Below are 22,514 nucleotides of genomic sequence, written 5' to 3'. Positions count from 1 at the left end.
TTTTGCATAGGCATGATATATTACCTCCCTGCTTGCCTGAGTGTGACACACTATTAAGCATGGTTTCCCATTGTATGTATTGTGTTCACAGCTGTCTACTTGGATGGCTCTTATAAGGTTGAAGTGTTAGCAAACAATCTTGAGTTGAAAGATTATCCCAGCAAGAGGGCCCCAAACATGGCTCCCACTGTACAGTTTCTCCATGTGGGGTTGCTTCATGTTTGACCAGATGCAGTTAAAGCCCACTCTAGCTGTCTCTGCCAAGGAGGAGAAATAGTGGCTGATTGCCTCTAAGAGCCTAACAGGGTTCTCCAAAGTCGGTCCTAGAGGGCTAGATCCATGCCATATTTCTAGCATATCCCATTTAGATAAATGTAGTTATCTTAAACATTTGGCATGGATCCGGCCCTCCAGGACTGACTTTGGACAACCCTGGCCTAGAACATGGGGCAGTGGTGTGGCTACATGAGAGTCAGGGATGTAAAGACATTATTCTGAGTCCTGTTTATGATGTGTGTTATACCCTGACTGGCTGGCAGATTAGTAATAGGTACTGTGCTTGACACGAAAGAGTATGTACTTTCATATAATTGAAATGGCCATAGCATGACCATGAGTTGCCGCCTTTAGCCTGGCTAGAGTGGTTGTGTTATTTCTGTTCAACTAAAGTGCTGCTTACCCCTCCTGTGGCCCTCATTCCATCTATCACAGTAATCCTGTGTGTTCATGGTGCCAGGGGTAATACAGATGCACCAAGAATCTACTGTACCCCTGGTAATCAACATTCAGAGTCCAGTACCTCGCAACCGTGGATAACTCTGAAACGTGTTTTTGTCCCACTGAGAATCTGCTAGATATTACCTACGGGTATGAGTTTAGGAAAAAGGGTGAACTTTACACTCTAGCTGGATTACCAAATTACTACCCCAGTTGGAATGAGATCCTTTGAGTGTAGACACTGGTTTCAAATGAAGGTTGACTTGTTACCTTTTAGGCAGAGCCGGACTGGGTTACCAAAAGGTGCCACGGGAAAAAAGCTCAAACTAGCCCATCTCCCTTCATCTCCTTGCACAGTCTCTTTCTTTCCAACCAACCATTCCCTCTCTCTCCTTCCTCCTCACTCTCTGATCGCTTTCGCTGTACCTTCGCCCTCCCTTTCTCTAAGCCTCTCTGTGCCTTCTGCACTAACCTCTGGAAGGCGGTGAAAGTGACAGAGGCACCAGGAACGGACCCGGGCTTTCTAAACCGGCCTCCAAGTGCTCCAGCCCACCTGGGAAATGCCCGGTGGAATAAAAGGCCTGTCCAGCCCTGCTCATAGGGCATGCCACCATAACACAGCATGACTTATGCATCTTCATGTGGGTATACTGTTAGAATGTTGGGAAGGCCAGGCTGGTCAGCATTTCAATCTCACAGAAAGGGATTACCCCTATCCCAGAACTCTAGGGCCCTTTCACAAAATTAAGACATTCAATCCATGCTTGAGGGACAATGGACATCCAGATTTTATTATTAACGGTTCAGCATCTTGCCAAGAAAGCTGCGGTGAACAGTTGCAAGGAGCTAGCTCAGAGAGAAGTCTCTCCTGCCATTGAATATGAAAATAGTACATGCTCCTTCCTTTTGTGGTTGTTCATTAACTTTGGGTAGATACCACTGTCTTCTACTGTGAATACTACTTATAGGAAATGGTTAATGTTGCATATTTTTCCTGGACCACATTTCTGTGACCATTTGTTCTAGGATTGCATTGTGCCATTTCTGTTCCCAGACTGCTCCTCTTTAGATGTTTTTCTATTTTTCTTCTTTTAATAAATAGCTAGAATGTATTTTGCAATTTCTGTGCAATAGTTCATCCTGCTCTGTTCTGATTTTGTTATGGAGATATGATCAGCAATCACATATCCCTCTGAATTCAAATGGATTGCATGGAAGCCACTTTGTATTATAAGGCAGGGAAATGGTAGGTCCCATTGTAGGTCGTTGTAACACTGTTAGAGTCTCTTTATCAGAGCCCCTGTAATTCTAAAGGGACCAGTAACAGGAGTGACCAACCCCACTGGCATAAAGAGATCCGTGGTAGCTGTGGATTTGCTGTTTCACCAAGACATTTCTGGGACAGAGTTTACAGTTTGACCTAGTAATATCGCATTTTTTAGGGTATTCTCAGGTTACACCTTCTAAGTTGTGATTATCCCAAATGCCCCCACACCTCATGAAGTTATTGGTTTCTGGTGTGGAAAATTTCTCAGAAGTCCCCGGACAGGTAGAGGTTACTCGTCACCAGATTGTAGCAATTTGAGCTGTTTACTCCCGGAGCAGGTTTAATCGGGAAGGTGGTGTGGGGGGTTTTAGACTCAGCACTCAACAGAAGTCAGGTGACGAACAATAATTCACTGTCCAGCTCCCAATTTTTTTTAAAGGAAAAAAGTACTTTAGCACTGTTACACATCATAAAAAAATCGCAGGATACAGTCCAACAGCGGGATTTTTTTGGGTACTAATGAGAGTAGTACTTCAGTATACTAGAGGACAGTCTTCTTTGGTAAAGGGCATTGCCCCTTGGACACGTGCGAGAGCAACCTCTTTGTGCTTTGCCAGGGAAATGCCTGATGTTGCTCTGGTCACTTGTGGTCAGAATCAAATAATCACTAGTTCCCCAGTCTAGGGCACTTCTTCCCTTCTTTTGGGGAGAAATGCCAAAGTACCTTTATTTAACTTCAATCTGAGGCTTGTGACATAATTCTCTTTCACGTTTTTTGAGGACAGGGACAGATTTTAGTGCCTTGCGTCCATGAAAGCCTCTCAGTTGTGGAGACAAGTCTCTTTCATTTGGAACAGTGATTGGCCATGTCTCTGCTGAGGGAATAGTGTATGTCATTATTAGCACTTGGCCAGAACAAGTTCTCAAACTAGTACTGAAGACATACTATACGTGTCAATGCTGCTTCTGGGATGCCTGAAACATACTGTTGATTGTGATTATTGTATACCTGCAGTCCAGGGTTGGACTGGTCTATGGGGCAATCAGGCAGTGCTCTATAAGTTGGTCTAACGAATCAGTGTGTGGGTCAGATTTTATGGTTTCTGGGCCTGTTGTAGGGTCTGCTGTGCTGGCTTTTGAATATATCTCTTTACAACAAATGTGCTACAATGCATTCCATTACAACGCAGTAGTTACAACGACCCCATTGTTAAAATGCGAACCATTACATCACAAGTCGTTGCAATGACTTGCTGTAGGGGGCGCGCTGGACTTAGGGATAGTATAATTTACTATTCCGGCTCCCGTTTGTGCAACAGCAGGGAAGGTGTTGGATTGTAAATCCAAAACCTTCTGCCCCCCTACAGCAAGTCATTGTAACAACTTGCGATGTAATGGTTTGCGTTGTAACAACACGGTCGTTTTAACGACTGCGTTGTAATAGAATGTGTTGTAGCGCATTTGTCTTAAACAATATCTCCCCAGTCATAGTCATACATTCTCTCCAATTTTATTTTAACTTCAATATGAGGAAAATACATTTCTTGACCAAATATGCACCATCTTGAATGACATGGTTGCATGGGGCATTCTATAACAAAGTTTAAAATGACACAAGCACAAGCCACATCTTAATCTTGTAATCTGGTGATTCTCAAATAACCAAAAAGGAATTTGTTAAAGAAACAAACGCACACAGACAAGCTTCAATCAATATTGTTCACTAACATGTTCTACTTGCCTCCTACTGGTACATGCTCGCGCCTAGAAGTTACTGTTTTCATACTAAGCTGTTTACTTTTAGTACAGTGTTTTATTACACACACACTGCAAATTGAATTGTTTCTAATCATTGACAGTAGTAAGCAAGTTAGTTTGTTCCAGAATGACTTAGCTTGTTCAGGTGCGGAATCCGGATGTCAAACTAGGTCTCAGGATGCTAAAACCCTCAGCTTGGTCACTTGACCACATTCCTAACTTGTCCAACTCTCATATTGTGATTGAGAAATATCGACAGCAAGAATATCGTGGTCAAGAATATCGACTTAAGGTAAATAATATCGATTTAAAAAATATCTAAGTGTTTACTATAGTTTGCAAAAAGATAGTTGTTAAAAATATCTATTTTTTAATTAGTTATATATTTTAGTACATATTTTTAATGTATGTGAGGTATTTTTTGTATAAGTAGTGTTTATATTTTTTAATATATGTGTTACATTTTGTATTTTTTTTATTTTGCTTCTTTTAGTTGCATAACGAGTTGTGGGTTTATAGGGAAATAGGGTGGATAGTAATTTAATTATATTACGTTAATGAATATTTTTAATTGATTAATAGTTATTTAATTTAGATGTTATAGTGTTAAATGTGTAAATTGATGTATTATTAATTAAAAATTGGTTTTTAATTGATATTAAATAATGAATTGGTCATTAATCATGGTAATTGTGTAATTAATTTAGTTGCATGTTTTGGTGTTTATAGGTGTAAATGGTGGGAAGTTTTTTGTATTGATGAATTAATAATTACTTGTTTATTAATAATAAATAATGCATTGGTAATTAATCATGGTAATTGATTAATTAATTTTAGGTTTGTGTTTTGGGGTTTATAGGGGTAAAGGGTGGCAAGTGATTTGTGTTTAATTAATTAATATATAGTTGATAATTAATGTTAATTATTTGATATTTATTTTGGGTCATTGTTTATTTTTAGAGGGGTAAAGGGTGGGTATTAAATATATTTTACTTACTTCATAATTAGTTGTTTAATAGTAAGAGTTTTTAATTTTGAAATAAGTTTTAATTGTGTAATGTATTATTTTACAGTTTAATTTAGGTGTGTGCAGTGATTTGTGTTTAATTAATATATAGTTGTTAATTAATGTTAATTATATTATATTTATTTTGGGTCATTGTTTTTTTGTGTGTTTTTATTTTTAAAGGGGCAAAGGGTGGGTATTAAATACATTTTACTAACTTCATAATTAGTTGTTTAATAGTAATAGTTTTTAATTTAAAAAAAGTTTTAATTGTGTAATGTATTATTTTACAGTTAATTTAAGCGTGTGTTGTGGGGATTATAGGGTTAAAGTGTAGGTAGTTTTTTAATTAATAATATTTGTTAATTGATAATTAATTATGTTAATTATAGAAGTATATATAATTTTTTTAATTTGAAGTGCTTTGTTATTTGTGTGGTGTAGGGTAGGAAGTAAAATAAATACATTTATTTAATAGCTAATGTTTTTGTTTGTAAAAAATCTCTAGTTAGAATTATTTATTTTGGGGAAATTTATTTTTTATTTTATATATTATTTGTAGGTATTTTTATATGTATTTATCATTATAATGTTTTCTTTCTATTAAAAATACAGTTTTTAACATATTTATAAATGTATTTATTTATTTATTTTTATAATATTAGTTATTGATTTTTAAATATTTATTTAGGTTTTATTTTTGAACTGCGTGGAGTGTGTATAGTAATTTATACCCCTTCGTTATCCAACACTTTCCCTACTGTTGCACTCATTGGAGTGGGAATACTAATTTTTACCCCTCAGCTATCCAACACTTTCCCTACTGTTGCACTTACTGGAGTGGGAATAGTAATTTTTACCCCTCCGCTATCCAACACTTTCCCTACTGTTGCACTCACTGGAATGAGAATAGTAATTTTTACCCCTCTGCTACCCAACACTTTCCCTAGTGTTGCACTCGCCTTAGTTTGAATAGTAAATGTAATCCCTCCACTATCCGATACATTCCCTACTGTTGCACTCACTAAAGTGGGAATAGTAATTTTTACCCCTTCGCTATCCAGCACTTTCCCTACTGTTTTAGTCATTTGAGTGGGAATAGTCATTTTCTACCGTCCACCATCCAACATTTTCCCCACTGTTGCACTCTCTGGAGTGGGAATAGTAATTTTTACCCTTCCACTATCCAACAATTTCCCTACTGTTGCACTCACTGGAGTGGGAATAGTAAACGTTACCCTTCCGGTATCCAACACTTTCCCTACTGTTACACTGATGGAAGTTGGAATAGTAAAGTTACTCACTCCACTACCCAACACTTACCCTACTGTTGCACTCATTACAGTTGGAATAGTAATTTTTATCCTTTCGCAATCCAACACTTTCCCTTCTGTTGTACTTATTGGAGTGCGAATCATGATTTTTACCTTTCTTCTACATAACACTTTCCCTGCTGTTGCACTAACTGTATTGGGAAATTTAAGTTTAAATATCTTTTAATAGTTGTTTTAACTTATTATAGAATGTTTTTATTTCATATTTTATATACAAGCATTTTATTTTGGTATAATTTTAAATTTTTAAAATAAATTAAAAATACGTTTATTAATTGTTTTAGAGTAAATATATGTGTGTAAATTATTATGTGTATATGTTTATCTTTTTTTAATTACGTTTATTTGTTATATTTTATTAAAATGTATCTTAAATGTATTTTATTTTGTAAAAATATTATCAATATTTAATATACATTATGTCATACATATATATTTAAATTGATATTTTTTAAATTTATATTTTTAGATTGATATTTTTAGTCGATATTTTTGTACTTACCTATTTAGGTATGGGAGTCGATATTTTTGTACTCTATATTTTTTCTGCAATAATTTTTACATCGATATTTTTGACATCGATGTTGTATCAGTGAACCCTCTATGACACTGCACTCAATACTACTCTACTCTGCAATACTGCACGCTACGCCACTGCATTCAGCATCATTCCACTCTAGACCACGGCACTGAATCCACACCACTCAACTCAGCGCTACTCTATACCACTCTACTCTATACCACTGTACTCTACACCACAGCATTCTATACCACTGTACTCTGCACAACTGTACTCTGCACCACTGCACTCTTCTATGCACCACTCTAATCACACCACTACATTCTACGATGCTGCATTGTACACTACTGAATTCTTTACCGCTGCACTCTATGCCACGATCATCTGCAACACTCAATGCCAATGCAGTCTACACCAGTCCACTCCACTCTACTCCACTCCATGCCACTGCACTCTACTCTGCACCACTTTACTTAATGCCACTGCAATCTGCGCCATGGACCACTGCCTACTCTTAAAAAATGAAAAAGAAACATTTCATTTTTCTTTTTTAAATGCATACCTTTAAGGAAAATGGGCTGCATCTAAAAACGAAAAACTTTTTTATTGAAAAAGCAGTCACAGGCAGGGTGGTCCACTGACCCCAGCAGGCCACCATCCCTGGGAGTGCAAGCCATTCCCAATGGGGTCGCACATAGCACCTGCCTTATTAATATTAATCAGACAGGCAATTTGCGTCCCCATTAGGAATCGCAAACAGTATCTGAGACACTGTTGTACATTACATTTTGAGAGTCGCAAATTGCCAGTCGTAAAACTATGCAATTTGTGACTCGCAAATTGTAAGGGTCATACATCTGGCCCAACATTCAGGTCAGAAAGTATTTTGGTATATGGTTTTCTGGCATAAATCATCTGATAATTGTCAAGAGGCAATTCAGTTTGTGGCAAACAATTTATACATAGCCAAAAACATCATTTTTTTTAACCTGCTACGTACTATATGGTGTGTTATGCTTTTCTAAAAACAATGGCAATGGTGTTCCTTACACACCTGCCATCTTTTGTCTGGTATTTTACACTTGCATGGCATCTTATAAGATTTCGTGCTCATTTGCTACCTACAGAGTGGAGGCCTTTCTTGTCTGACTCTTTCTTGGGTGGAATTTCATGCTTAACCGCCATCTTGCGAGTGACATGCTTTTCTCTTGCCTGCCATCTTGTGGGTATCGATTTATGGTAAGTGCATTTCATTTGCATTATATGTCACAGTCATCCCTCCACGCCCCCCTATCTTGTGACTCCCAAAAGATAAAAAAGAGAAAGCTACCTGATATGAACCAGCAAAACCAGAAGATGTTCAACATCATGACAGCAGCTATAATTAACATTGATGGCTTCATCAAAAAAATAGCTAAAAGGGTTCCCAGTATGAGAAAAATGACTCCTTGGACCAGGAGGTAGAGAGGTATGAAGGACTGGATGGTGCACTGATCCATGTACACAGCACCTGTGGGTGTAAAATCAACAGATATGTCAAAGGTGTCATTAATATATTTAAAGGCACATAGAATTTAAAATCATATTTTTCACTTATTATATATTGCCTTTTACTGGAGATTAGTCTATTTACAAGTATAAAAAAGGTTTTGTCAGAGAAGATCCAAAGACGCGTCACATATAAGAAATGTGGGCAAGAAAGCCAAAGCTGGTCAAGCCGGAAATATGAGACAGGAACTCAGGGCCCCATTAGGATGGCGGGCAGATCACCACCACCCGGCCGGTGGTGGTGATCTGCCCGCCATCACAACCACATTTACCCCCAGCCATATTACCATGGCGGGGGTACTGCGGCAACCAGGGTGGTGGTTGCATCCTAATTGGCGGTGCGAGACCGCCGCACCCCTATCGGCCAGTCCCAGCACCGCTAGGGTGGCAGGCGGACTTCCTAATGGGGCCCTTAGTTCTACTTGTTCTTGGGAAAATGTCTATGCAAGTGATGGACACCAGTATAACTGTCATGAAACATAAATTGGTGTCCAGAGTTTCTTTCATTATTCCCCATTGGATCAGCTTTAGGACCCCTGCACAGCATGACAATAAGCATGCAACCACAGAAAGCTCTCAGGCTCAGTGGATCCGGCTAAGGTATTTTCCAGGTGTCAGTCCACCCACTCACCTTCTTAGGAACCCTACACACCTGCACTGGTCTATCACATAGGGTGGCATGCCGCTGCCAGCTTGGGACATGCCATAACTGAGAGGTTACTCTTGGGGTTTTTCACTTGCCAGCATAAATTCAGCTCTGAGCATTTTGTGATATCAATAATGAAAAACAAAAATAGATTATTCTTACAGAGCATTTCCCACCACCCTCATTTCTCTTCGAAGTGCTGTATGTAATAGCTGTTACTATGACTCCGTTTAAATGTATTAGGTTTATCAGCTCCGGGATTATGGAAGGCTGAGTCGACTGGCTCTTATTTACATGTGTCCTGCAGAGCCCAGCAAATGTCCGGGTCAAGTGTTAGGAGGGCAAAGGTCGAATTCCTGGCAGCCCTGGTCACCGAAAATTTAGAACCAGCGAACCAAGCAGGATTAAAGCAAACTAACTCGAGGGCCTCAATATTGTGCATTTAAGAAGGAGTCCCAAATAACATTTTGGAATGAGTTACACATTCAGGATAAGCTGCAATAAATCGAAAATGATACAACTGAAGGCATGAAACAACAAAGGCTGATAAGTGGAGCGTTATGTTATTTTACCTTCTCATGTCACTACAGAACCTTCGGTCAAAGTTGGTTTTACTTTTGATCACACTTTTTAACACTACCTGCGTGATAGAGCAGCTGTACTCATTGCTTGGATTGTTGACTATTCTACTCTGACTACGTCATGCTTGAATTCTGGATTCAAAAAGGGTAAACCATTGCATGCGGGGATTAAGGCACTGTTTCTTGAATGGAGTCAGATAGGGAAGAAGGATACTAGGGGGCCAATTCCGATCCGGTAAAATCCCCCAAGATTCGCTGTACGGAGCGTTTTTCCCATACGATTCGTACACCTACAACGTCCCCGTACGTACAATGAAGTATGATCCTAACACAAAGCATATCTACATACGAATCGTACCAAACACCATACAACACAAAAATACATACGATTCATATCCGGGTCACGCAGTACGTGTCGTCCGTACGTAAACAGCCAGCAGTTTCCGGCCCAACAAGTACGATCTGTGTTGATGACACTCCGTACGACCCTTCTGCAACGGGAGTTGAAAACAGCCGTAAAAGCAGAGTCCGGCCCGAACCGCACCCCGGTACGCGACAGACTCGCCATGAACCCCAACGGCCGTGTCATCCCAGTCCTGTACGCCTACGACCTGGTGCATAGAAATCTACGACGGCGCATACGGTGAGTACAACGTACCTCAATAACGGAAGTGTACTTGTACGGTGCGTCACACGCTCAAATACATCATCATTGCAGTAGTGATAAGAGCCGCACAGACGTCACTAATTCAGGGGTACGTGCGTCACACTCGCGTATGGCACCAGTGCAATAGTGACACGAGCCGCACAGACGTCAATATTGTTGGGGTACGGTGCGTAACATCTGAGTGTGTGGTGGATTTTACTCCCAGCATTGCCCACACATAAGAGGGGTGGGTGGATATGACTCCCAGCAGTGCCCAGACATGAGAGGGGTGACTGGATATGACTCCCAGCAGTGCCCAGACATAGGAGGGTGGGTGGATATGACTCCCAGCAGTGCCCAGACATAGGAGGGGTGGGTGCAGAGGACTCCCAGCAGAGGCCAGACATAGGAGGGGTGGGTGGATATAACTCCCAGCAGTGCCCAGACATAAGAGGGGTGGGTGGATATGACTCCCAGCGTTGCCCAGACATAAGAGGGGTGGGTGCAGAGGACTCCCAGCAGTACCCAGACATAGGAGGGGTGGGTGCAGAGGACTCCCAGCAGTGCCCAGACATGAGAGGGGTGGCCGGATAGGACTCCCAGCATTGCCCAGACATAAGAGGGGTGGGTGAAGAGGACTCCCAGCAGTGCCCAGACATAGGAGGGGTGGGTGGATATGGCTCCCAGCAGTGCACAGACATAGGAGGGGTGGGTGGATATGACTTCCAGCAGTGCCCAGACATGAGAGGGGTGGCTGGATAGGACTCCCAGCAGTGCCCTGACATAGGAGGGGTGGGTGCAGAGGACTCCCAGCAGTGCCCAGACATAGGAGGGGTGGGTGCAGAGGACTCCCAGCAGTGCCCAGACATAAGAGGGGTGGGTGCAGAGGACTCCCAGCAGTGCCCAGACATAGGAGGGGTGGGTGGATATGACTCCCAGCAGTGCCCAGACATAGGAGGGGTAGGTGGATATGACTCCCAGCAGTGCCCAGACATAGGAGGGGTGGATGCAGACGACTCCCAGCAGTGCCCAGACATGAGAGGTGTGGCTGGATATTACTCCCAGCATTGCACAGACATAAGAGGGGTGGATGCAGAGGACTCCCAGCAGTACCCAGACATAGGAGGGGTGGGTGGATATGACTCCCAGCAGTGCCCAGACATAGGAGGGGTGGGTGCAGAGGACTACCAGCAGTGCCCAGACATAGGAGGGGTGGGTGGATATGACTCCCAGCAGTGCCCAGAGATAGGAGATGTGGGTGCAGAGGACTCCCAGCAGAGGCCAGACATAGGAGGGGTGGGTGGATATGACTCCCAGCAGTGCCCAGACATAAGAGGGGTGGGTGGCTATGACTCCCAGCAGTTCCCAGACATTAGAGGGGTGGGTGCAGAGGACTCCCAGCAGTGCCCAGACATAGGAGGGGTAGGTGCAGAGGACTCCCAGCAGTGCTCAGACATGGGAGGGGTGGCTGGATATGACTCCCAGCAGTGCCCTGACATAGGAGGGGTGGGTGCAGAGGACTCCCAGCAGTGCCCAGACATAGGAGGGGTGGGTGCAGAGGACTCCCAGCAGTGCCCAGACATAAGAGGGGTGGGTGCAGAGGACTCCCAGCAGTGCCCAGACATAGGAGGGGTGGGTGGATATGACTCCCAGCAGTGCCCAGACATAGGAGGGGTGGGTGGATATGACTCCCAGCAGTGCCCAGACATAGGAGGGGTGGATGCAGACGACTCCCAGCAGTGCCCAGACATGAGAGGTGTGGCTGGATATTACTCCCAGCATTGCACAGACATAAGAGGGGTGGATGCAGAGGACTCCCAGCAGTACCCAGACATAGGAGGGGTGGGTGGATATGACTCCCAGCAGTGCCCAGACATAGGAGGGGTGGGTGCAGAGGACTACCAGCAGTGCCCAGACATAGGAGGGGTGGGTGGATATGACTCCCAGCAGTGCCCAGAGATAGGAGATGTGGGTGCAGAGGACTCCCAGCAGAGGCCAGACATAGGAGGGGTGGGTGGATATGACTCCCAGCAGTGCCCAGACATAAGAGGGGTGGGTGGCTATGACTCCCAGCAGTGCCCAGACATTAGAGGGGTGGGTGCAGAGGACTCCCAGCAGTGCCCAGACATAGGAGGGGTAGGTGCAGAGGACTCCCAGCAGTGCTCAGACATGGGAGGGGTGGCTGGATATGACTCCCAGCATTGCCCAGACATAAGAGGGGTGGGTGGCCATGACTCCCAGCAGTGCCCAGACATAGGAGGGGTGGGTGGATCTGACTCCCAGCAGTGCCCAGACATGAGAGGGGTGGATGGATATGACTCCCAGCAGTGCCCAGACATAGGAGGGGTGGCTCCAGAGGACTCCCAGCAGTGCACAGACATAGGAGGGGTGGGTGTATATGACTCCCAGCAGTGCCCAGACATATGAGGGGTGGGTGCAGAGGACTCCCAGCAGTGCCCAGACATAGGAGGGGTGGGTGGATATGACTCCCAGCAGTGCCCAGACATAGGAGGGGTGGGTGGATATGACTCCCAGCAGTGCCCAGACATAGGAGGGGTGGGTGCAGAGGACTACCAGCAGTGCCCAGACATAGGAGGGGTGGGTGGATATGACTCCCAGCAGTGCCCAGAGATAGGAGATGTGGGTGCAGAGGACTCCCAGCAGAGGCCAGACATAGGAGGGGTGGGTGGATATGACTACCAGCAGTGCCCAGACATAGGAGGGGTGGGTGCAGAGGACTCCCAGCAGGGCACAGTTATAGGGGGGCATTGTCATCATCATACCTCAACTACATGGAGCTATGTTTACAACCCTAACCTGTGAGAGTCCTGATAGTGCCATAGCAACACATCACTTACAGCAGTGTCAAACTACACGGATGATGGATATCTGTCACACACATTGTGACACACCACATGTGGGTGTGATGACAGATCCCACATGCATATCCACCCCTGGAGGTTGCAGGCAATCTACACACCCTACCATCATGACACAATAGAGTATAGTCATGTAACAGCCCAACAAACAAATACAGCAAAAGGGAACACACACTGTCATGTACATCCCTGGGCTGATATGGATGTCCAGGTGCTAGTCATGACCACCAACATGTACTTGCTCATGGACGGAATATGGTTGAAAGACCTTAGATACAATGCACAACATTGTGATTCATGTGCACAAATACCCTGCAGAACCAATACAAACATAAGGGTAAGGCTGTGATTATACATCTGCATATTGGGAAAAAGGGTGAATGTGTCCATGAATGCATCTCTACATACTCTAAATACAAGTACAGTGAGTCGCATGGATAGCACACAGTCATGATCAGTAGTCATCTGTGAGCAGGCATGGCCATTGTTGAGTGAACGTTCAACAACATAGGGAATATGCACACATGTCAGCACAACCATTGTGCAACTGTCTGTAGTGAACTTCTCATCATATAACTGAGGATTGGACACTCCTTGGGACAATGTCTGTTGGCAAACTGAACACACACAACCAAAGATTAATTGCTGGTACTTGGTGATGGCACAAAGATACCATGGTCCATCCTCATTAGCATCATAAAATATACATATTTCACAATCTCCAAACATGAACATGACATCAACTCCTAGGCACACAGCACCTAAAGCAAGTACCTGAAATGCAATAGTTTAGAATGAAAAAGCAAATGCTTTATTCAGCTCCAAAGTAAAAGTAATTTAAAAATGAGTCCTGTCTCCAACAAGGCCAAGGGCCAGTCCATTTTGAAGTCTGTTTGGGGGACGTTGTGGAGGTTGTCGACCCCCAAATTGCCTGCACATTCTGGAGCTAAAGGTGGGTTGACCCGTTAGGGGCATCATCAGGGTCAGGGTCTGGCACCGCAAGGACAGTTGAGGGAAGGGCAAGTGTTGTGGGTGCAGGGGGGGGAGGAATCCTCCTTAGTGGCTTGTGCAGCGCCAAAGGTGGAAATATATTCAGCGCTGCACACTGCTGCCAGTTCCACCACCTGCACCCGGGGACACAATGGGAGTGGAGGTAGAGGGCTGTGAGTCAGGCGTACTGTCTCTGTGGCTGCGTGGCTGCCGTCTGACCCCTGTCCCTGTGGGTGTGCCTGCATCCCTCTGAGATTGTGTGCCAGGAGATCTGCGCTTACACTTAGGTGGTGGTGGTGTGCTGGTTGCGGGTGTTGGCGTGCGTGATCTTGTGCGTCGGCGTGTGCTTGGGACATGTATGGGAGAGGGGGGTGTGGATCGGTCAGAAGGAGGGGGGGACTGACCGCTGCAGGAGTGAAACTGTTGCCGTCAGTGAGGAGTCCATGGACGCTAGTATCCGACGTTGGTCAGACATCGCAGCTGACATGCCCTCCATGAATGACAACAACTGTGTCAGAATAGCAGTGTGGGCATGGAGGACAGTCAGCATTGATGTCTGACCATCATGAATCTGCCAGAGTAGGTCCACAGACTCGGCACTGAGGAGAGCAGGGGAGACAGGGGCAGGGGCTGCGGTGCCAGGGCTGAAGGAGACATGGGGGGCAGCATGGACAAAAGGGACCGGAGCAACTGGGAGGGTGGAGATGGGTCTGGAGGAGGTGGGGACGGACACAGCGATGGTAGCTGCTGTTGCCGCATACTCCCCCTCCTCCTGGGAGTCAGAAGCCGAGCCGTCCGCATGGTAAGAGGTGTCGCATTCCAAAGGTCAGGCCGTCTGACTCCCCTCACCCTCCGTGCCACTAGCTCCCTCCAACTCCTCTGCGCTGGTGGCACTGCAGCTGGGTCCCTCCTCCTGGTCCGTGCTGATGTCTCCTCCTGTGTCGGTTGATGATGCTGTGGGCAAGGAGAAGAAACAAAAATGCATCAGTCACCTGTACACATCTTACACATGAGCACAAAATCATTTGGTCACACTGCAAATCTTGGCAGGCTTAATGAGCAATAGCCAGATAGCTCAGCACAGAATTGATACTAGTACTGCCCAGTTGGTATAGACGCAATTCTACTTGGACACAAGGATCCAAAAAACAGACCCGGCCACAACTTGAATGAGAGTCACACTGAGTAGCTTCTGTTTGTTTACAGGAGAGCAGATCTATACAATGAAGTGATGCCACCTCAAGTTCACAAAGAAATAAACAGTTGTGTTGCCCCTTAGGGCAAACGAACGCACCTCACTCACCAAGGTGACACCACACTCTGAGCCCTGTAAGTACATTTTGGTGAAAACTAATGTCACAAATTGTTGACATCTTGGGACTCATCACACTTCACACATTCAATATGCATTGCATGTGTAAATTTGCCATCTTGTGAACATAACACGTAGGTGCCTGCATGAAAGATCTCTCACAAGGAAATGCACCCCAAAACATAGACACATTCATTGAAACAGCTGACACACTTTTCAATGAAACACTGTCACAAACTGGCGTGGATCATGTACCATATACATGCTCCAACGGAGGTCTTGATGGCTTGACACGCATTAGTCTGTGCAATTGACAACAAAGGACTCTCAAGCACTCCAGAACACTGTATGGACATGTCTATGTAGATCAAGGCACACCATCAATCACGAACACTGGCCTCCTCCAAAAGCTGCCTGCTAATCCAAAACATTGCAAATGTTTTTTGGTGTGCACTACCTTGTGAAACAACTATAATGCAGACACATAAGTGTTACCTACACAATTTGTCATATGAACACATTCAAAACATGAACAACTCTTAACAAGTGCTGGGAGTGCCACGGTACATACCTCAATGTGAGACAACTTCTAATGTGTCAGTCCACACAGGGGCATCTATCACCAGATCATACAGTTGCTAGCACATAACACCCACTGGATGTCATGTGAAGTGGCCCACATGTCCCAAATCACGGCAATACGTAAGCTAATGTGCCTGCAATTGTGTAGTCCAAAACCATTGCTGCATCGTGGACATACCCTTATCCACATGCTAAATGTCAATGCCTTAGTGTGCACACCAAGACAAAACAGTGTTGACCCAGAAGTACATACATGTGGCTAAAAAGATTGAGGCACAATCATCTCTGGAAGCAAATGACATAGCCTGTAAATCCCCTAATGAGAGCACTGTCCACCATCACAGGGGAAGTGCCTAGTTTAAAAATCCAAGACACAATTTACATCCACAGGTCAAAACTGCCAAGGGCCAAACAGGCAGGCCCATTACACCACTCCAGCACAACACCCACATCACTCAGTCAATGTGATTGATACAGCCCAAGAAGTGAAAACTCAGAATCAGGGTAACATAAACAGTGCAGAAACTTCACAAAAATTACACCAAGGTCACCTCGTGGGGCTGGCAATACATATTAGTCACAACCAAACAACAACAGATTGCTCTGGATAGGCACACAGGCACTGGCCAGTGTGAACATGCACAAGCCAAATCTTGTATCTATGGCCAGTGTGCACATGTAGCAGACACATGATAAATACAAACTATGCAAGGCACCAATCCCACAGACGCTGACCCATCCTGAACACACATAGAATGGGCACAGTGTTGCATGAAACACATGATTTGGATACCAGGGTGTCTCAGGGGACTGTAGTGGGCACACAGATCCATGGGTCTAGAAAATGCTCACTGTCTCAGGATTACCCGTCATGACAATATGCATATCTCACAAATGATGTCTGAGAATGCAACATGGGTCATGCATGCTGCAAGTGTGTGCATTTTAAACCGCACACTCCTATGTTGAGACTCATCATCAGTGCAAACACATGTGAAGGCCAAACACAGTGCACAGGTCAGGTCACAGGCATGGTACCAACACATGTCACAAACGTCCCTCACACATGATGTGCTAATCAATGTGCAGTCTAATTACCTTGCACCCTAGAGGAACATGTGCAAATGTGAAAACACACAGACCAGGGGACACCTGTGGAGGAGGGGAAGGGATGAAAAAGAGCACCAGCTGAATATTTGGAATTGAAGATACAATGCACAAATAGCCTGTCTGACCAGACACCCCAACTGTGGGAGTATTTCCAGGATTTATAGCACCTCAAGTAGCAGCTGACACAGAACACTACAAACAGCCATGTACCTACCCCCTCCTTGCTGCTGTCCCGCCTGCAACTGCCTTTGGAGGTCTGGAAAGACCACTGTCAGGACCCAGAGCATCTGGGGGGGTGAGGTGGCGGCTTCTACCATGCCGGCGTGGGGCCTCCATATTCAGCTGGACCCGGGCGATACACCGGGTACAGCACCGGATGTCTTGCCACCTCTTCCTGGCATTCCTCAGGCAGCGGCAATGGCCCCCCCGCACTCCTGACAGCCCTGACGATCTCCATCCATATCTCTCCCTTCTCATAGGCAGATACCTGTCAGGAAGAACAAGTGAATCAACATCAGTACACCTGCTCCATGTCCCAGAGACACATACTTGCACACCATTGATAATGTGAATAGGACATAGGATGCTGACAGGACTTGCATTATTGTCCATGTGAATTAGGCATTTGGGCAAACCCAAACACACCACATGCCTTTGAAAGTCAACATATGGCATAAGGGGTGCAACACACTCACTGATCATGGCACACACTGTACAACACATGCAAATGCAGGTTGTGGGACAGCACATGACAATCTGTCACATATCCTACTCCACTTAAGAACACTCAGCAGACCAGACAGACACACCCTGGCACAGATCACTCGCCTGTCAGTGTCAACAGTGTATAAAACCTTCATTTTGCACATGTCCTACTTGACAAAGAGGTGCCACAGGTGTTGTGCTAACTGTGCAAGTCGGGCACACAACATAGCATACTTGTCACATCAGATGGCTACAGCTGCTGCATACGCCATGCAGCTGTGGTGCAAAACATCACATACACACTCAGCCAGGTGACAAGGAACATTCACACTCTTCAATGTCCATGAGTTCAAACACAGCATTTGTACAACATCACCACAGGTCCACAAAAAACAGAAACATCAGTGAGTACATTCAGCTGTCACTCTGGGGTGAACACTATTACAGCTCAGTAAATTATGGCTAAAGAACCTGCAAAGCGTGGCAAAGCAGAATGTGTAAATCAGAATGCATTGAATGTCACAGTTAGCATCATGCAAGTAAGGAGTAAACACACTTTAACTACAACATGCTCTGCATGGGAGACAGCACAATGTACACACCCGGCACTCACTGCCAAACCACATTGCATGTCTATTCCACAAATACCCAATGCCCGTAGTGCCACTCACACAACAGGTGCACAGTCAAAGGAAGTGCAGTCATCACTCACCTGCTCCCCTGGTCTCCCATACAGCTTGCTGTAGTTTGGTAGGAGGGTATCCAGCAGGGCCTGGTTCTCCTCCGCACTGAATGCAGGTGCCCACTCCATGGGCAGCAAATTCAGAGTCCAGGGAATGCAGAGACAGCAGCAGTGTGGTCCACTGCAATGTTGTGCAGGCAAGTGCTCACTCACAGACACATGCAGCCTTAAATCTGTGCTGCTGAGGGAGGGGCTTTTTGTTTCTGGAGTACAGTGTGATAGGCCAGAATACTTACTTACAGAATATATGTTCAGCCGTGTTCTACGTGATGTGTTAGCTGCTATGTTGCAGCACATTGATGAGTTCATAACATTTCCAACTGCACAAGAGTTGACAGATGTCAAGGGTGACTTCTATGCCCTGGGAGGGATGCGACATGTCATTGGGTCCATTGATGGTACACACGTGGCTTTGGTGCCACCACAGGCTTAGGAGCAGGCCTACCGCAACAGGAAACATTACCACTCAATAAATGCCCTGGTTGTGTGTTTTGCTAACATGCTGATTTCCCATGTTTGTGCACGTTTTCCAGGATCGTGCCGTGATGCATTCATCATGAGGCGTAGCAGGGTACCACTGATGATGCTGCAGCTGCACAACGAGCGAATATGTATTGATGGTGGGTAAACTCTGTTTGTCCTGTATGTCTCATTTATATTTTATGTATGACGGCATCTCATTACACACTTTTTTGCATGATGTTTACTTGTAGGAGACGTGGGATATCCCAACATGCCGTGGCTCATGACACCGTTCTGCAATCCCAGAACAGCTGCAGACCAGCGGTACAACAATGCACAAGGGCAAACCAGGCGAGTGATAGAGCGGACTTTTGGACTCCTGAAGAGTCGATTCCGGTGCCTTGATAAGACTGGTGGATCCCTCCCATACCCCCCACAAAAGTTGTGTAACATCTCCATCGTGTGCTGCATGTTTCACAACATGGAAGTTGAGGAGGCTGTGCCACTCATCCTGGATCCTGACGAGCTGGAACATCCACCCGTTGAGGATGCCGGCCTTGGCCACGATGAAAGTGATGAGGAGGAGGAGGATGATATCCGGAGTCAGCTCATACGCAACTTCTTCTCTTAATGGTGAGTCACTGTGAATTATTGTGCAAGCTTGTAGCATAGAGTGGCATTTGTTGCAAACTGTGTGTCCAGCTGACTGTATGGAAAGTCACTTTGATGTATGTTGTGATGTGTCACACAAGTGCTGATGTTCGGCCACACACATATGCACAATGAGTGATCCTGAAATGTACATGTGTACTACATTGCTGGTGTATTTTACATGACCATGCCTGTAGGATATTGATTCTCAATGTAAAGCCTTGTGTGCCTGTTATTTGCAGGTTGCTCTGCCTGTTGTCTGTTTGTGTCATCTTAGTCCTCCTGCTATTCCCCATGATGATTGCAACGTGTGCCGAATCAGCGTGCCATGCACAGACATGTGGAAATGTCAGTTCTGGTAAGAAATCCAAACAGGCTGTATTGGGTTGGTATGGTTATCGAATGTGTGTGAACTGTTTCTGTGCATGTTGTTGAACCATACTTACATGTCCCATTCCCATTGATCAAATTGCATGTTACACCACTCCAATGACAGAACAGTCACCCTTCTTGACAGTCATCTGTTGTGGACTTTTGACTGGTGAATGCATCAATGTGTGTATACTAGCCCCAAACACATTGCCGCAGACACCGGTTGACATAGCGTGGGACATCTCAACAACAGGCTCTGTGTGGAATTGCAGTCTCACTGTGTGCTGCAGGATGTGTCTGGCTCATCCCCTTTATCCTGTGTGCCAGTACAGTTTGATCTGCAAACAACCATGTTGTGGGATAGTGTATGTCCCACATGGTCTGTCAACTGTCCTGTGAGTCTGTTCGTAGGGATGCATTGCCCCTTGTGCCCGTATGTCATGTCACAGTCATGTTGCTACCCCTGTGCCGGTGGAGAACACTGCTTTGCAAGCCTTCTCTGTAAGTTGATGTTAACTTTCTATTCCCATGATGGCAGGTATGTAGCACTGATGACGTCACAACGTTGTGCTGTGGATAATGTTTACACGTCTGTGGCACCAGTCGGGTGACGTCAATCCCAGGATTCTTTTGTGCTGTGCTGCATATCCTGGTCACGGTAGGTGTGGTTTATTGGATTTGTAAATGATTTCTCTCTTTGTAGTTTGTTGTGACCTGCTTGTCATGTTAGGCATCATAAGGCACAGTTGGACAAGCCAATGGCAGGCTCTTGCAGGGCTACCTTGTGTTTAGATAATTCCCTTCCTCGTTGGTTGAGCTTCTTAGGGCTCTTGCGGGTGATGTGTCATTTGCCTTCATGACCGTCACTGATTCCCTGGGATGAATACAGATTGTGGGCTTTGTGTGAGTAGCACTGCCACACATTATATTCACTGTAAGTTTGAGCCTCATTCATACACTGTGAATCTATAGATAAGCGCATGGATCTCATTGCATTGATGCTGTCCTGGTGAGCGTTACACCCCCTTCATTTAGGTGACAAACTCTGCTACCTTTTATGTGTCCATATTCAATGTTCTGATCTTGTATCATATCCAAATATGTGTTCCCAATTAGGATACAGTGGCTGTGATCATACTTCACATGTGTAAATGTTACAGTATAGGTCCAGAGGTATTCTGTTATTTCTGTGACAAGAAGTGTGGAATGCTTATGCTTCTTTACCTTTGTTTCAGATCTCACTCCCTGCTGTTCCCATCCTCCCCTTCCCTCGCCTGATCACCATTTTGTGTCTGTCATTTATACTCAGACCAAGGGGCTATTGGGAGATGGACCCATTTCAGCATAGTCAGTAGTCAGGAGTACCATCCTTAGCCGCCTGGACTACTGAAATGCCCTGTTATTGGAATCTCCGGGATATCTGATTGCCAGACTACAGAGTATCCAGGCGGCAGCAGCCAAGTTAGCACTCTCACGAACCCGTCGATTCTCAACCACACAAGCACTAGCAGACCTACATTGGCTCCCAGTACCTCAAAGGATCCTATTTAAGTCCTTATGCATTGTGTTCAGAGCATTGCATGGTCAGGGTCCCAAGCCACTTCAGAACAAGTTCCAGTGGTATGAGCCCACCCGGACCCTCCACTCCTCCTCCACCAACCTTGTGAGAATACCCAGGGTAAAGAAAGTGACCCAGGGCGGAAGAGTGTTCAGTGTAGCAGCGGCCCGCCTCTGGAATAGCCTCCCGCTTGAAATCAGGAAAACATATGAACTGCTGCTGTTTCGCAAGAAAATCAAAACCTGTCTTTTTCCGAGGGCATAATCATCCCAGGTGCGATAGCAATAGCTTCTGCTGGTATACTTTCTGTTTGTTTTTACAGCTGACCGCCTTCTTGCGATCTATCTCTCAGCGCCAGGATGCCCGCAGGGTTACAGTGCGCTTTATAAATTATATAAATAAATAAATAATCACACAACTCTGAGGCCCAAAGGTACCGACAGTCCCTGGCAGTCGTGTTGCTATTGGTTGAACAGCATTACAGGTAACATCAACATCATTGCATGTCTGTTATCTTCATCAGAGCAATGCCACTGACCATGTACATTGTGCAAAGCAGCATGGCCTCATAGCAAACGTGATAATTTTGTGTAGTGAATGTGTTACCCACAGTATGTAGTGCATCATTACTGTCACCGCAGATCTTCAGCCAGTTTCCACGCGTCATCTATGTCTTTATTTACAATGTTTGTACGTATGTGCTTATGTGTAATGTGGCAACATGCATGCTGTTTTTTAAATGGCTAATGGTCCATATAGTGCATGACATACATGGTTGGGTATGTCTTGTTTAGCTGGCTACCCACAATGGGAAGGCAACACCAGATGACGCTGTGTGTCCTGTGCCCCCCTTGTCCTTTTGGTGCCTGATCCTGTGTCCATCATAATTTGTGAGTGTTCAACAAGTTTTGTGCAGTGACCCATGAGTAACCACACACTCCTTCCTTTGCATACACATGTTACAGGGTGCCTTTCAATAATCCTTCTCTTTGTGTACTAGTTTTTCATGGTGTGTCAACCCTTCTGCCGTCATGTGTTCTAGTCATTTATGCTGCTGCCTCACCACCAACACCACAACTCCGAGTGTCCTGATTCTGCAACACACACGCCTCCAAGATGGCCCTTCAG

The 22,514-nt window shown here is 45.1% G+C and overlaps 1 protein-coding gene across 1 annotated transcript in view; it reads right to left on the bottom strand.

Annotated features, from left to right (window-relative positions):
- The window catches only part of LOC144782887 (transmembrane protein 272-like), a 166,425-nt gene that overhangs the window by 3,343 nt on the left and 140,568 nt on the right, over nucleotides 1-22,514 (bottom strand). The window contains exon 5 of the mRNA XM_078662140.1: nucleotides 7,933-8,112. Coding sequence (XP_078518266.1) covers nucleotides 7,933-8,112 — 180 coding nt within the window. The remainder of the gene's footprint in view (nucleotides 1-7,932; nucleotides 8,113-22,514) is intronic.

Source organism: Lissotriton helveticus, chromosome 9 (assembly GCF_964261635.1).
Source record: "Lissotriton helveticus chromosome 9, aLisHel1.1, whole genome shotgun sequence".
Classification (NCBI taxonomy): Eukaryota; Metazoa; Chordata; class Amphibia; order Caudata; family Salamandridae; genus Lissotriton; species Lissotriton helveticus.
The sequence above is the reverse complement of the archived record's forward strand: the minus strand, read 5'-3'. Positions and strand labels throughout refer to the sequence as shown.